Source organism: Prunus mume, linkage group LG3 (assembly GCF_029339155.1).
Source record: "Prunus mume cultivar Tortuosa linkage group LG3, ASM2933915v1, whole genome shotgun sequence".
Lineage (NCBI taxonomy): Eukaryota > Viridiplantae > Streptophyta > Magnoliopsida > Rosales > Rosaceae > Prunus > Prunus mume.
This window is the reverse complement of record NC_142700.1, coordinates 1319919-1334112: the sequence shown is the minus strand read 5'-3', so window position 1 is coordinate 1334112 and position 14194 is coordinate 1319919. Positions and strand designations below refer to the sequence as shown.

The 14194-nt window shown below is 37.2% G+C and overlaps 2 protein-coding genes across 2 annotated transcripts; one reads left to right on the top strand and one right to left on the bottom strand.

The window, feature by feature from the left end:
• Positions 1-3095: 3095 nt before the first annotated feature.
• PCFS4 (PCF11P-similar protein 4) lies at positions 3096-9526 on the bottom strand. Its single transcript, XM_008226571.2, is given in 7 exon segments — positions 3096-3872; positions 4257-4805; positions 4906-5892; positions 6459-7187; positions 7826-8080; positions 8203-8304; positions 8955-9526. Coding segments are annotated over 7 exon segments (3051 nt in total). The 5' UTR covers positions 9339-9526; the 3' UTR covers positions 3096-3827.
• A 1269-nt stretch (positions 9527-10795) lies between these two features.
• On the top strand, positions 10796-13352 carry LOC103324505 (F-box/LRR-repeat protein At3g26922-like). Its single transcript, XM_008226572.3, has 4 exons — positions 10796-10964; positions 11535-12492; positions 12643-12798; positions 12884-13352. Exons 2-4 carry the CDS (start codon positions 11551-11553, stop codon positions 13166-13168), a joined length of 1383 nt encoding a protein of 460 aa, XP_008224794.2. The 5' UTR covers positions 10796-10964; positions 11535-11550; the 3' UTR covers positions 13169-13352.
• Positions 13353-14194: the final 842 nt, after the last annotated feature.

The window sequence follows — 14194 nt, the reverse complement described above, 5'->3', positions numbered from 1 at the left end:
ATTTATCTGCTTTCATCTGTCTCTGTCTCCTCTTTTGTCTCCTTAAGCATTCAATATTTCTTTGTTCGTTCATATCATACATAATTTTATGTATATATGTATGTATGTATGCATGCATGTATTTATACGTATGTACTCAACAATACTTTGAGATTTTTAGACTTTTTAGGATTTTCCATCTCTCAAAGTTTTTGAATCACCAATGTGCTAAACAAACTGATGCAGGCCTACGTACCAAGTTATGAAAATATTTTTCTTCCAAAGAAAATCAGCTATAGCTAGCTAATAAAACATATACCTAGGTCACCATTCTCACTTAACCTAGGTGTTTATTATTTATTAACATTTTTCTCTTTCTTTCGATTTTCTTGTTTCTTGTCTGATTATGTTTTTGATTTAACCATATGTAATTGCTTTTGTTTGCCGGACTTTCTCATCCTTACCACGGTACCACTAATAATGTTATTACATGTGTCATTATTTTTAATATTTAGATTGTTTGAGAGTGAATCTAGATAGACCAGAATCACTTATGGGGAGAAACACATGAGAGTTGCTTCTCCATAAAACCACTTAAAGTGATTAATATATATAGAGAAGTGATTCTCCATAGAAAAAAATAATGAATATTTAGTTGCATGATCATCAATAAGTTTGATCAAAATAAATTGCATATGTGTAATATTTGATGTTAATGAATCACATAAAATTGTAAGAACAAGAATGTCCCACATGAACATGATGGCCGTAAACTAGCAACTGCACAGATTACAAACATATTGCATTGAGTCTGAGCCACACCCAACAAAATTAAATATTTCTGATTGAGACACAGAAAAAGAAAACAAGTAATAACTTGCGATGCTTGAGACAAGGTAATTAAACACGGTGGTTGTGAAGAGCAGGGTCTCTTTATTTGGCAATGAAATTCATTCCCAGAAACTAAAGAATATGTATATATATGATGTGTATGGCTTTAATTAAGTAATTAATTAGTGTGAATTATAATAAAAGGACGTACGAAAGGACCAGCAGATGTAGATGAATGAATATAGGAAGACAGCCAATTAGCTACGTACCATATTGGCAGATAATTAACTGTTGATGTGCAGACACTAAATCGCGTTTCCTTTAATTTCTTCTTCTTATTCTTCTCCTTATCTTTCTCCTTGCCTTCTTTCTATATATATATATATATATATATATATATATATATAATAATTTAGGGTAAGGCAGGCTCAGAGCAGAAACAGATGGATGGTGAGTTAGTTGTGCTTTTATTGAGTTCATGGGAGAAGTCGTGCTGGTTAGGTTTGCTTTGATTCTTTTATTTCTTCTGTGAGTGAGTGAGAGCTTGCTAGAGTGACTTGTTCTATTGTTTTTTATATTTAAATTTAATTATCTGGTTTTGGTTCTGCATGAATGTCCGATTTCAATGACCAAACCCAACAGTAGAAGAACTATTGGTCATGAGAAAGAGGTCTTGACTTGAACCACTAAATTAAAGAGGATTTTGTTCACGGTTTCAAAACCTCATCAGCCTTGGGAAGTGCATTGATTTTATTAAATAATAAGAAAACGACATTAATTATAATAAATTTATTGATTACGAAGGATATTTTAAAGTTTATGGTATGTATATAGGATGGGTCCGAATTAGGAAAAAAACTTTCTTGTAACGGGACTAACACTATTTTGCTATTTTCGATCAATAATATAATGACAAGTGAAAAATTATCACACGTGTCATTGTCTTATTAATCATAATAACAAAAAGTATTATCCCGTTGCATGAGAGTTTTTTTTTTCCCAAATCAGGGGACATTTTTTGAGTGCTGCTATTTCCACCCACTTATCTTATTTTTCCACCCACTTTATCTTTAAACTTTTAAAGACAAATTTAACCTCATTGTAAAATGACTTAAAAGGACTTGAGGAAAAAGAAAGAGGAAAAAAAAAATTGCTGACTTCTGCTCTCACATAACCCTATCGTTTGACATAAAGAGAAAAAACACAAGAAAGCTATGACTTCTTGCTCATGATTCCTCTTATGACTTTTCAGTGCATAGAACTCAATTCTCAAATAATTTTCTTCTCTTTTCTATTCATTTAATCAAATTGTTTATGAAGAAGAAAACAACAAGAGAATGGATGTTGAAGAGAATGATTTTGGCGAAAAGGTAAGGAAATCCTATTTGAACAGAATTTCTAAGATCTTTACGATTACTTAAAGCATTGGGAGATGAGTATTTCTTGGACTTTGATTTTTTTCTTAAACAAATTAAAAATATGAAAACCTGGGCACGAACAAGTTTCTGTCAGTGGAGCAGAAAGTTTGGAAGGTGGGTAAAGAGGTTGCTGGGTATGTTTAGAAATTGGGGAGCGTGAGTCAGGTTTTGGTTTCAAGGGCTGGTCATCTTTTGCCTGCTGACCAGCCATTGTCATCAAATTTCATTATGTGAAGTTGCTTCTTTTATCGTTTTACTGCTGTATTACTTACTATTGTTTGTTTTCAAATTTCAAATTTCGTGGAAAATAAGATATAGCAAAAATGAGAGAGAGATGTGTGGGCATCAAAGAGAGAGAATACATGAGCAAAGAGAATAAAAGAGAGGAAATAAGGTAATAATTAAAAGGGTATTTTAGGAATATTGGTGGGTGGAAAAATAGGATTGTGTTTTTTAAAATTTATATGGTGGGTGAAAAGATAAGATGGGTGGGAAAATATGACAGATGAGTGGAAATAGCAGCACTCATTTTTTTTTAACACACAAATAGTGTGTCCCATGATCCTGACCCTACATTCAATCTCTTTCAACTATGCTTTAGACAGAGGCTTTATGGTAAAGTGTAACCTTCACTATTTTACTTTTTTTTTTTGGTCAGTTTAATTACGCTTTCATATCACAGTATCCAGCTTAACAAATTCTGATATGGATTTATATTTATTTATTTATTTATTTTACTAGGAATTTTGAGAAAAGGAAACTGAAGCTAAGTCATACTAAGGCCTAGTCGATTGACCATTAGCAAATGGCACACGACACAAATACATTTCATGCACTACGTAGCAAATGAAGACAAAACAAATAGAATGATATGAAAGGAAATTCATTAAACTTGATCAGAATCCAGAGTACAGTTTATCATGGAGGGCAGGTTTCCGAATAGTAGCATTTGGAAATCTCAGGAACTTCATCACAACTCTGCTATCTAGAATAGTTTTTACACTGTAAAGTCACTAAAAATCAAATGAAAATAAAATAATAAAATAAACGAAAAGGAATTTAACAAATCACATCAGCATCCTTCACGTTTGATTCAGCTTTAGCTTCAATTCCATGCATGATGATGATGTCTTGATAAGAGCAAGCTATGGAGCCTTTGAATGACTTTGCTTACAAGAAGAACCACTGCGCACTCCCCTGCAGAATGTATAAGCAAGACACAAAATATGGATTGCAGAAAAGTCCCTGGTTTAACTGAATTCATCCAACAGTTCTCTCCTACAAAGGAAAAACATCACCAACCCCTCATCATATTTAGTAGAAGATAGTCTAAAAGTCTGATAAAGACAATAAATTTTGTTTTTAAGAGCCTCATCTGGGTTGTTTTGACAGCAAAGATGAAATGCCAGATAACAATATGGCAAGAGAAATTGTGACCTTTGCTGCAGAGATAATGTGCATGGTACAAATTCCACTATACATGTACAAGCTGGCTTGAAGCCAATGTGGTGCATGCCCCAACAATAATGTAAACAAGTTGAGATAAAAAGAAGAAACTCATATAAGGCTACAGTGAACATGGAAGACGACCTAACTATGCTAACTCCGCAATCGTTTTCTTTGACTACCCTCTTCAATAATTCCCTGCAATTCAGAAGAAAAAGAAAAATCAAAATAAATACATAATTTTACAGCACAGCTTCCACAAACTGGATACTGCTACTATCAGGATACCATACCCACAGTTCCCATTTTTATCAGGATAGACTACTAGTAAACCTTAAACATTTTCAACCTCTGTAATTACTAACATCTATAGTAGCATTCACATGCACACCATAATATTCAAACTCGGGCATAGGAATAATACAAATGAATATTGAAGATTATGATCTTCCAAGTAAGAAAATGTCTATCGAATCATTGATGAAAAAAATTTAAAACATAGTAAGGGTATTTATTGTTCTCAGATAAGATTTTCTGGAAAAAAGATATAAACACAAATTAAAATGAAATATGGAGACATACCACTTCATCTTGTCCCAAACCTCCAGAGGATACCACGCTTGACTCCGATCTGCATTTAGCATGCACTATAGGACCTAACTGTGACCTATCCATGCCTCCTGTTGATCCATCAGGTGCATTCAAGTACACAGCACCTTTATACATCCATTCCTCTGTCTCGTCACTATAAAAATCATCAAAAGGTTCTCCACATAACGCACATGAATTTTGATCCTCATCAGCAGGAACAGACATTTCTTCATCACTCTTCTTTTCCACAATGGTCTCAGCAGGCATAAATCCAGGGACTGCATCAGTACCCAAGGCCTCTGCACCACTGAGCCACATGCTCGTATTTACAAACCATTTGCGAGAGGGCTTCTGCTTACGGTTTTTAGACATACGGTTCTTTGTTACATGCCAATCCATATGACTACTGTGCTCTTCTTGGCACTTGAACCTAAGGCCACAGGTTGTGCATTGTCTTGGGAGATCACTATATAGGGCCTTTATTACAGATTCATGACGCACCTTGAGAAGGTCGGCATTAAACTCAATTCCTACAGAATCCTAAACATTAAATAACTTGGTTGAGATACGACCCAAATAATGCATTGTAAAATCAAATATTCAAAAAATTAGACAATACAGAGGGATATCATTCAAATACCTGGACAGTGCTTTGATTTGTCAATGAGATCAAACCTTGAGCCATGAGAGAACTAAACAAACCAGAATATGCACTCCCGGGCTGGTTGCTAGAGACAACTGGACCAGGGTTTTGAATGGAAAGTATGCCTTGTGAGGAAGGGGGAGGCGGACCTGGTGGTAGAGGTGGCAAGGCTTCACCTCGTAAATGCAAAGCGCTGTTTGGGACATAGGGGATACGAGGTACAGGATTTGCCATAACTGTGCTAACAGCACCACCATGCCCTTGCAAATTGTATCCGTGATTTAAGGATGGTAACCCCAAATAAGGTGGCCCGGGAGTTTCTGCAGATGAAGTAAAATTCTCTCGTGCCTCCTGGGGTGGAAGAAATTGTGGCTGTAAAGGACTGGCCTGCACCTGGTTTCGCTGATTAACAGGCATCGGCCTGGCATTCTGACTGGTCAATTGAGTTAACTTTGTCGACCTCAACAACTTATTTTCATAACCATCCAACTGCTGCTCAGGCACATATAAAGAATTATATGGAGCTTGATTTTTTACAGTGTTGCTATAATTTATTGAACCATACTGACTCCTCTGGTTCTGCAATGCAAAAATTGAGTGGCCAGGAGGAGGGTGAGAATTATGTACGTTTACTGGAGGCCTTGAACCCATTGACACTGGTATAATGGGTCGAGAGTCAGCATTACCAGCGTCAACACTACAAGAACCCATTCTTGATGCAACAGCTATGGGCCCATGCAGTCGTGCATCAACATCTGGAAGCTTGTCAACAAAGGCAGACATTTTCTCACCACCTGAAGATACACCACTTGCCACAAAGGGCATCTGGAAATTCCTACCCCTTCCTCTGGCATTAAGGAGATTCTGCGAAGACTGAGAGAGATGGAAAGGAATATTCCAAGCTTCTTGAGGGTAGCGAGAACCCAGACTATGATTTGTCTCAGATTGGAATCGAGATACTGTACTTGTTGATCCACGACTGAACTGCAGGAACAATATTAAATTTTCACAGATGAGCACAAATGAAATTCAAGAACTGAAGTCCATAATAGAGGGCAGCAGTGAAGAAATACATAAGTCTTTACTATGTTTTACTGAGAAAAGTCAACAAAAAATGTGCATATGGGGATCAGTTTGGGCTACTTTAGGAAAGAAAACCAAAAATGTTCCGTTGAGTAAAGGATAGGGATTTAGAAAGAAGTAAATATTCGTGGTTTAAACTTCAAACCAGTCACAGATGCACATAAGAAGAATCAAAGAAATAAATTTGACCAGGACCTCAATTAAAGGTACCACAGAATCAGGAAACTCTGACTAGTCCAAAAAAAGTCAATAAATAAATAAGGCCATAACATACTAATAAATAAATACATGAAATGTAAGAATCAAAATAGCAGGATAATAGTACTGAATAATCTGTAAATATCAGGGAAGCCATTTTTAAAAATTGCAATGCAAATAACTAAGTGAAAAAACACACTCGCAGACATCAATATCATGTTAATTCTAACTAAACAAAAATGCTCAATAAAATTGTAGAGGGAACATACACCAAGCAGGGGGGCTGGATCTTCAGTTATAACAGAGGACTGTTCGGCTAAAGGTAGATGTGCCTGAGTAGACCAAGTACTCCTACTATCTGACTCCAAGGGGCTCACATTCAGTGTTCCAAGGCTGGGCCTTGCCCTGTAGCTTCTAGAAGGTGGTGCAGTTGAAGGCATGTAATCATTACTCCTCTGGTCTGCTAAAGTTGGGCTCATGTCTTCCCAATCAAACTCTTCCTCTTCGGTATTCTGCCACGACATTTGAGTTGCCTTATGGTCTAGACCATTCAGGCCCAGCCGCCCAACCAGAGGTTTATCATTTAAACTTCTATCTCCACTGTCTTTCCCGTATGCATCAATCAGAGCTCTTGGTCTCTGATGTTCTAGTCCATTACTGAGGTTATTATATGTAACAGAAGTGTCAAATCGTTTCTGACTACCATCAAGATAGCGTTTTCCCCGCAATTCATTCGGCTCCTCGTCTCTACCAATTGCTCCACCAAGTCTATAATCAAACACAGAATTAGACGGAGATGCCCTTTCACCAAACCTTTAAGGGGAATTCTCTGCTGCAAATTCATCAACTGCCGATGGTAGAGATCTATCAAGCCCAATATCTGAAGGTGATGATGATCTTGCAAGCCTAGTAGTTGAAGATGGGTGCAACCGATTGGATCCCAGGGAAAAAGGTGAATGACTCACACTTCCAGTTGAGTTCACTCTTTGGGATCCAACCTGCAAGGATAAAACCATTGCATTATCAGGACCATATTTGTCATACATAATGGCAGGTTTCTGAGCTTATAAATTTTTAAGTTTAAGTTACTATTAAATGCTGAGTTCTGCAAGATTCATAACAAATTATATATATGAAATGTGACAGTTGTATAATGTTTATGTACATAAATTTGGTTACAGAAAGCAATACACATGAATTGGAATTCTCTATGTTGAGAAAAGTCACAAATTTTGATTGATAATATGAAAAGCTTAAAATGCAATTCTAAGCCGTCTTTATATTGGCATCAAATCCAAATCCCATCAGTCATTGGAAATCCTAATTAACAAAACATAAAGGAAGTCCTAAATCAACTAGGAAAAGCAAACCCAATCCTTATGGGAAAAGACAAAAATAATTTTTTATTTTTATTTTTAAACCTAAACTTTCCAAAAAAGTTAAAAATTCAAAATATGTATATATATATACTTATCAGCCAATTGTCCTACTTTCGCTTATTTAAATACTCTGTGCAAAATGATAAGAAATACTTTACTAAGATCACTGGTGGTAAAGCCAAATCAATTATCAAAAAAGTGCAGGCTGCAGCACATTTTCAGAAGAGAAAAACAGAGAGATTACATGGAGAGCTTACACTATCTACATTTGAGCTATCCAATTGACGTAAATACTTTGGATTGACATGGATGCCATGAGTCGGTCGAGGAGATTCAGAAGCCCTCAGAGGAGTTGATCCTGATGATTGTTGGTTTACTTGTGGAGAAAACTGCAGCTGCTCTTCAATCCTGCGAAGGACTGAAGGTGGAAAGACTGCTGACCAAGTGCCAAAGAGATGGCGCATGGCAGGATACTGGTTAGGGTTTACTTGCCTGTATGCCTCGCAAAATACCTATGCAAATATAAACTCATGTGAAACTAGAGTTGTGTGACTCTCAAAGAAATCTTTGAACACATAATTGGAAAATTGGGGAAAAAACATATATATCACATTCTGCGGTCAGATTAGATCACCTCAGGTAGGCGGGAAGAGAAGTACTTGGCATAATCCCGGCCAATATTCTTCACAATACTATCTAATAGATATAGTGAAGGCAGTTTGTGCTCAACTGGGACCTGCAATAGACAAGTATTAAACAATTAACGCAAACTTCAAACTGACTAACATATAAACAGCACTGCGACTTCTTTTGCTGCAGGCTTGACACATATTCCAATTCAACTGGAGTTGAATCTTCAATTAAAGAGAGAAACTATGATGGAATCTTAATAATATTATCACAAAATTAGTGCTGGTCCTAGTTTTTATCACCATGCGTGTGTAGTATTAAGGTTGTTGGTTCAATCATAGCTACAAACACTGGGAAATTTCACTTCTTGTTTGTTCATGCTTCTTTGTAACCCAGACGTAACAAACTTTTTTTTTTACGGGTCATTCTGTTCATAATACTCATATATAAACGGAAAAAAAAAAACAAGGAGCGAGAGAGAAAGAAAGAAGGAAAAGATTTACAACTTTTGAAGTTGTTATTCCCAATTGAGTGACATCGAGCATCTAAAATTTAAATTTCTAAAAGAAAAAGATGAAGCTGAGACGCGTCGTAGCAATTAGAACTTTAGAGTAAAGATTGCTATTTTTTACAATGCCTAGAACTCAAACAATTACACCAGTTAAATCCAGGGTGCAGAGAAACAGAGAACCCCCAGCAAAGCTCCGCCCAATAATCAAAAAGAGGTAGAAGCAACCCGCGGGTACCGAAACAGACCTCGAGAATCCGGGCGCAGATGGCGTCGGCGATGCCCTTTCCGTGGTCTCTCTGCTCGCCGGCGATGATGGTGAGATCGGTAATGATGGGTTTGGAATTGAAGATGAGCTCCGCCAAGACCATTTCGTAAAGCTGCACAATTTCCTCGGTGCTGGGCGGCGACACGTCGTCCTCGGGCGAAACCCTTAGGTCATCGTCTCGTTGCTTCAACAGAGCCCTGAAGCGGTCGACTATCGGAGTCGGAGGTTGAGGCTTCTGAGCTAACTCATTGTTGGGCATGGCCTTCGTACCCGTGGCTGCGCTGGAGGCGGCGATTAAGCGGTCGTGCGGGAAAGCGAGGGTTCTAGGGTTTTCTCGGGAAAGTAAGAGCTTTTCCGAGGCCATGGAAGTTTGGGAAAGAATAATGGTAAGTGCTTTGAGTTAGGGAAATTAGGGTTATTGAAGTCTGGGTCTTCTCCCACCACGGGAGGGTGAGGATTGCATTAGGGTTTGCTCCCACCACCATAGAAATACACGAATACGGTGTGATTTTGATTCTGGAAGCAACTGCTCTGCTACGAGTCGTGTTGTCCTCCTCGTTCCCTCTTTTAAATTTCTTTCTTTATTCTACTTCTCCTCCAAGGAACGACAAGCCGTTTACCGTCGTCTACTTCCCTATTATTGTAGGGACAAAGTCATTTTTCGCCCCTGACATTCCTTGGATTTCTACTTTCTATGTGGTTTCAATTTCCGCAATTTGAATCATGTAATTTAATATATAATATAATTGAAGGACGTGTTTAAATTTCCATTTAATTTCATAATGAAGCAAAAATGCATTGAAGAGAGATATTTTGGACAGAATTTTAGATGAAATTAAATGGAAATTTAGGTGTTTTTATGTGATAAAATCAAACTAAATATTTTAAATTGTCAAAATTAAAATTACATGGACTGAAGTTGAAAATTGGGTAAATTACATGGACTCTAAAAGTGACTTTTTTCAGATAAAGTAAATACCCCGACATGTCGTTTTCCATGTTTAAGAAGCCAAATAAAATAGCGTCGAACACCAAAACCCCAAACATCACAAGGATTTCTGCAAACCCACTCCGAGTAGGAGAAGGAGTTATACGATACGACAGCCAACAGGAGTTTGACCCCTTTTTGGGTTAGTTTTTCCTTTCAACTCATGCATTTCTAATTTCTGATACTGAATCAATATGGTCAATGGCTCACTGGCCCTTTTTTTTCCCCTTTCAAGGAGGTTTTGGGTTTGTTTCTCATAAGAATATTTTGCCTCTTCTTCGTTCTTGATGAATGTTTTTGCATCCAAATGGATTATAACTGAGGGAAAGATCAAGTCGTGTGTGGAAGTCTGTAGAAAGTCTGCAGAATTTATCTCTCTGAGAGTCTCATGTGATGTGGTGTGTCATGCATTTCATACTAATACTTAAATAGTATCGCCGTGCGGCTATACTTTTTAAATATATTAGAATATTTTATACGTGTAGCCTAATATATTAATATTTAAATAGTATAGCCGAACGGCTGTACAATTTTAATATATACTATTTAAATATCTTCGAATATTTTATAAGTATAGCCGAATATATTTAAAGAGTATAGCCGCACGGCCATACGCTTTAAATATTCGAATATATTAAAAGAGTATAGCCGTGCGGTTATACTATTAAAATATATTAATATTTAAATAGTATAGCCGCACGGCAGTACTATTTTAATATATACGAATGTTCTAAATGTATAGCCGTTCGGCTATACGCTTTCTAAACGTATAGCCGACCGGCTATACGATTTAAATATATTCTAATATTTTATAAGTATAGCCGGAGCCAACCGGCGATACTGCACAAAATGGTTTTCTTTTTTGTAATTAAGTAATATCTTTGCCTTTTTTAATCTCTACATTTGTGAAGGTTTATCGAACTGAATCTGTTATTGTTGGTTTTTGGAACCCCGGGTTTTGATATTGCGCCGAATTGCTTCATTTTCGGACTGGATTTAGAGGTATTCTTCGTTTCCAATCTTTACCTTCTGTTTGGTTGCTGAGAAAGCTGTGGGGAAAATAGAATTGGGTATAGTTGTATAATATACGAACAATTTGATATAGTTGCTGGTGAATTCAGGGATTCATGCCCATCTCTGTAGTTTATTTTTATGGATAGTCCTTTTTTTCATTCAGCTTTTGTTTATGGTTGAAGTGTGTCTACTTTTGTCTGTTCCAAAGGCTAAAATTGATCTGGAATGACTTAATTGGAAGCACAGGTTAAATTTTTTGAAAAGAAATATTTTACTCTACTTAACAGAAGAGAACAGGAAGTAAATAGAACTGTGGATAAATTCCAAAAGGAGGGGACTGGTTTTACTTGGAATTGTTGTGCTCTAGTAATTGTCCATATTTTGAGAAATAACTTTTGGACGGCGGTATTTCTGTAAATCATTGTTAAAGTGTAATAAAATCATGAAAGATATAGGTCCTTTGCTGCATTCCACCTTTTTAACTGAATGTTCGCACCTCACTGTTAATTAAGAAGGTTTGAAGTTATTTCTGAACTGACAGATCATTTGGTATAATAGGGAAACTATCTGAACTATGGATGCAAGCTCTTTAATTCTAAACCCCAAAAGGCAGAAATTGGATGGAGGAGAAGAGGTGGAAGGAAGCTGCAAGAGTTTAAGTAATTTGCCTGATGTGGTTATTCAAAAAATTATCTCCCTGCTTGAAACAAAAGATGCAATCAGAACAAGCATACTGTCTAAAAGATGGGAATACTTATGGACATCAATTCCCAATCTTAACTTTTATAAAGGGCTGTTTGCTGCAAGATCTCCCCTGGTGAATATTGTGGAAAGAGCACTTCTTCTTCGTGGTCCTGCTGATATAGAAACGTTCGATCTTACGTTTCCAGTGCTAGATGATGCATGTCGTGTTAATGCATGGATTGATGCCACAGTAAGGCGCAATGTTAAAAAGCTTTATCTCTACCTGCATAGCCTCCAAGAACCATTTTACTTGCCTCACTCCTTATTTACTTCTACAACACTGGTGGCCGCAGAACTAGATATTCCTTTCCTTTTCAAGGCTCCTTCTACTGTTTGTTTCTCAAGTCTAAGGACCTTGTCTCTTAGGTCCATTGTGTTTTCTGATGACTCAACGCAGCAGCTGTTTTCTGGGTGTCCAGTCCTTGAGGAATTATCTATAGAAGAATGCAAATGGATGAATCTCAAGTTTGTGAGTATTTGTGCTCCACAGCTTTTGAGATTGACTATAACTGAATTAGATCCGCAACTTTCCAGAGGTTCAGATGGTTGTCAGATTATGATATTTGGAGTTAGTCTGACATATTTTTATTACAGGGGCAAGCTCCTAAATGAATACTGCTTTTATGACTCGTCCTCACCTAATGAAGCTGAGATTCATCTTTCTTATAATTTTACTAAGAAATTGAGACCCACTGCTTACCGCTTGTATAAGCTCCTTAGAGGGCTCTCTAGTGTGAAGGAATTAGTTTTCTCTGATTCGAATGCCTTTGAGGTATGATTTCTTCTCTTTTATTGATTACATTTGTTAATTTGATGTATCAATATCTGTTTACAAATTGCATATATTGCATTAGCAGTTTGTGCCATGAGTAGCTTGCCTAAAATCACTCAGTCTTGATGATCGACTTCATCCTATTCTTAGGTGATTCTAAGTAATGCACCAGAACTTGTTGCCCAGATGCCCTTGTTCAACGATCTGACCACTTTGGTACTGGAAGACTCAGTATATATTGATAATAAAGCACTGTTGACGATGCTCCAGTACTGTTCTTGTCTTGAAACTTTGGTATTCGTTGAGGTAACTTCATAAGAACTAGTAAGGTTTTCTCTTGTGTGGTGTTTTTGTGCAATGTTGTTAAAATGGCTAAGTTTCGATGGTTTAGGGGATTGGCCTGTCCTCGGATCGTGTAGAAGATGGTGGGGTGTTGGAGCCACTGCCTCCATGTTTCTTGTCACATCTTAAAATGATTGAAGTTGGTGATTTTTCCGGAGATCAGAATGAGCTTAATGCATTGGAGATTTTGCTAAAGAATGCAATGGTCTTAGAGAATATGCTTCTAGCTTGCTCCACGGAATTTCAAGGGGGACCAGAGAAGAAAACGGAAATTGCCAAACAGTTATCAAATCTTGCCAAAGGACCAGAAAGCTGTGAAGTTGTTCTTGTTTGAGCCCAAGTTTTTAATTATACTCTAGACTTTAGCTTCTTTTTAAAGCTGCTGACTTGCAATGACCTTCTGTGTTATTTGGTTGCTAAACTATTTGCAGAAACACTTGGCACATGCACATTTTGGCAAAACAGTCAATAGCAAGTCTTCAGATCATAACCAATGGTCAAGGGTTACTTTCTGGCCATCTGATTGCCTTTGCTTGCCTGACTAATTCATAACTAACTAATTTATAAACCTTTTATCATCCAAAGTATGTAACATCATGTTATGGCCAGGGCAGCCAATTATACAATCTTGTGAATGTTAGATGCCATGAACCTTCAGCAAGCACCTGCACTAAAGTCACGTGCACCTGCATTAAAGTCACGTGCAGTAAAGCAGTGTACCATGTATGTATCCCGCCAAACATAAAAACGACCACGACCAAAAACTCGTACAAATTACAGCTTCGGTCCAGGGTCAGATAAAGACCCCATTCCTTAATGCAAACAAAACCTCTGTTATTATCAGCCAGACAGACCCAACTAGGCCAACTTAGTAACATCTATTATCAGCCGTCAATAAATACCTTTCAATTGAAACAAATTTCGATCGTCCAAAATTAAAATGTGTCGCAAAGGAAACATCGGAAATCAACATCATCATCATGCACTGAAAGAACAAGTTGGATTTAAGATGCATGCTTAAAGTACCCCTCAACAACAAGGCCCCAGGTCTGTCGTTCTCAATCAGACTTCGTTTCTTATTGTCAATCATTCAACTCAGAGTGTTCGTCGTTTACATATGCAGAGTTGGAACGTGGCGTGAGTTTGCGGTCTAGAATTGGCAGCAGCTGGAGAACAGGTGTGTTTAGGTAGGTGGCTTGAATGGAAGTTGGTGAATTAGAAAAACAGGGGCAGTTTTGTTTTTATTAGTTATTGGAATTTTATGAGTGAGATCTGCATTTCCAAATAATGATGGCTGAGATTTTTGTGGGAAACAAAGGAGGGGGGAAAGATCAAAGTGAAGTATATTTCCTTGCCGACA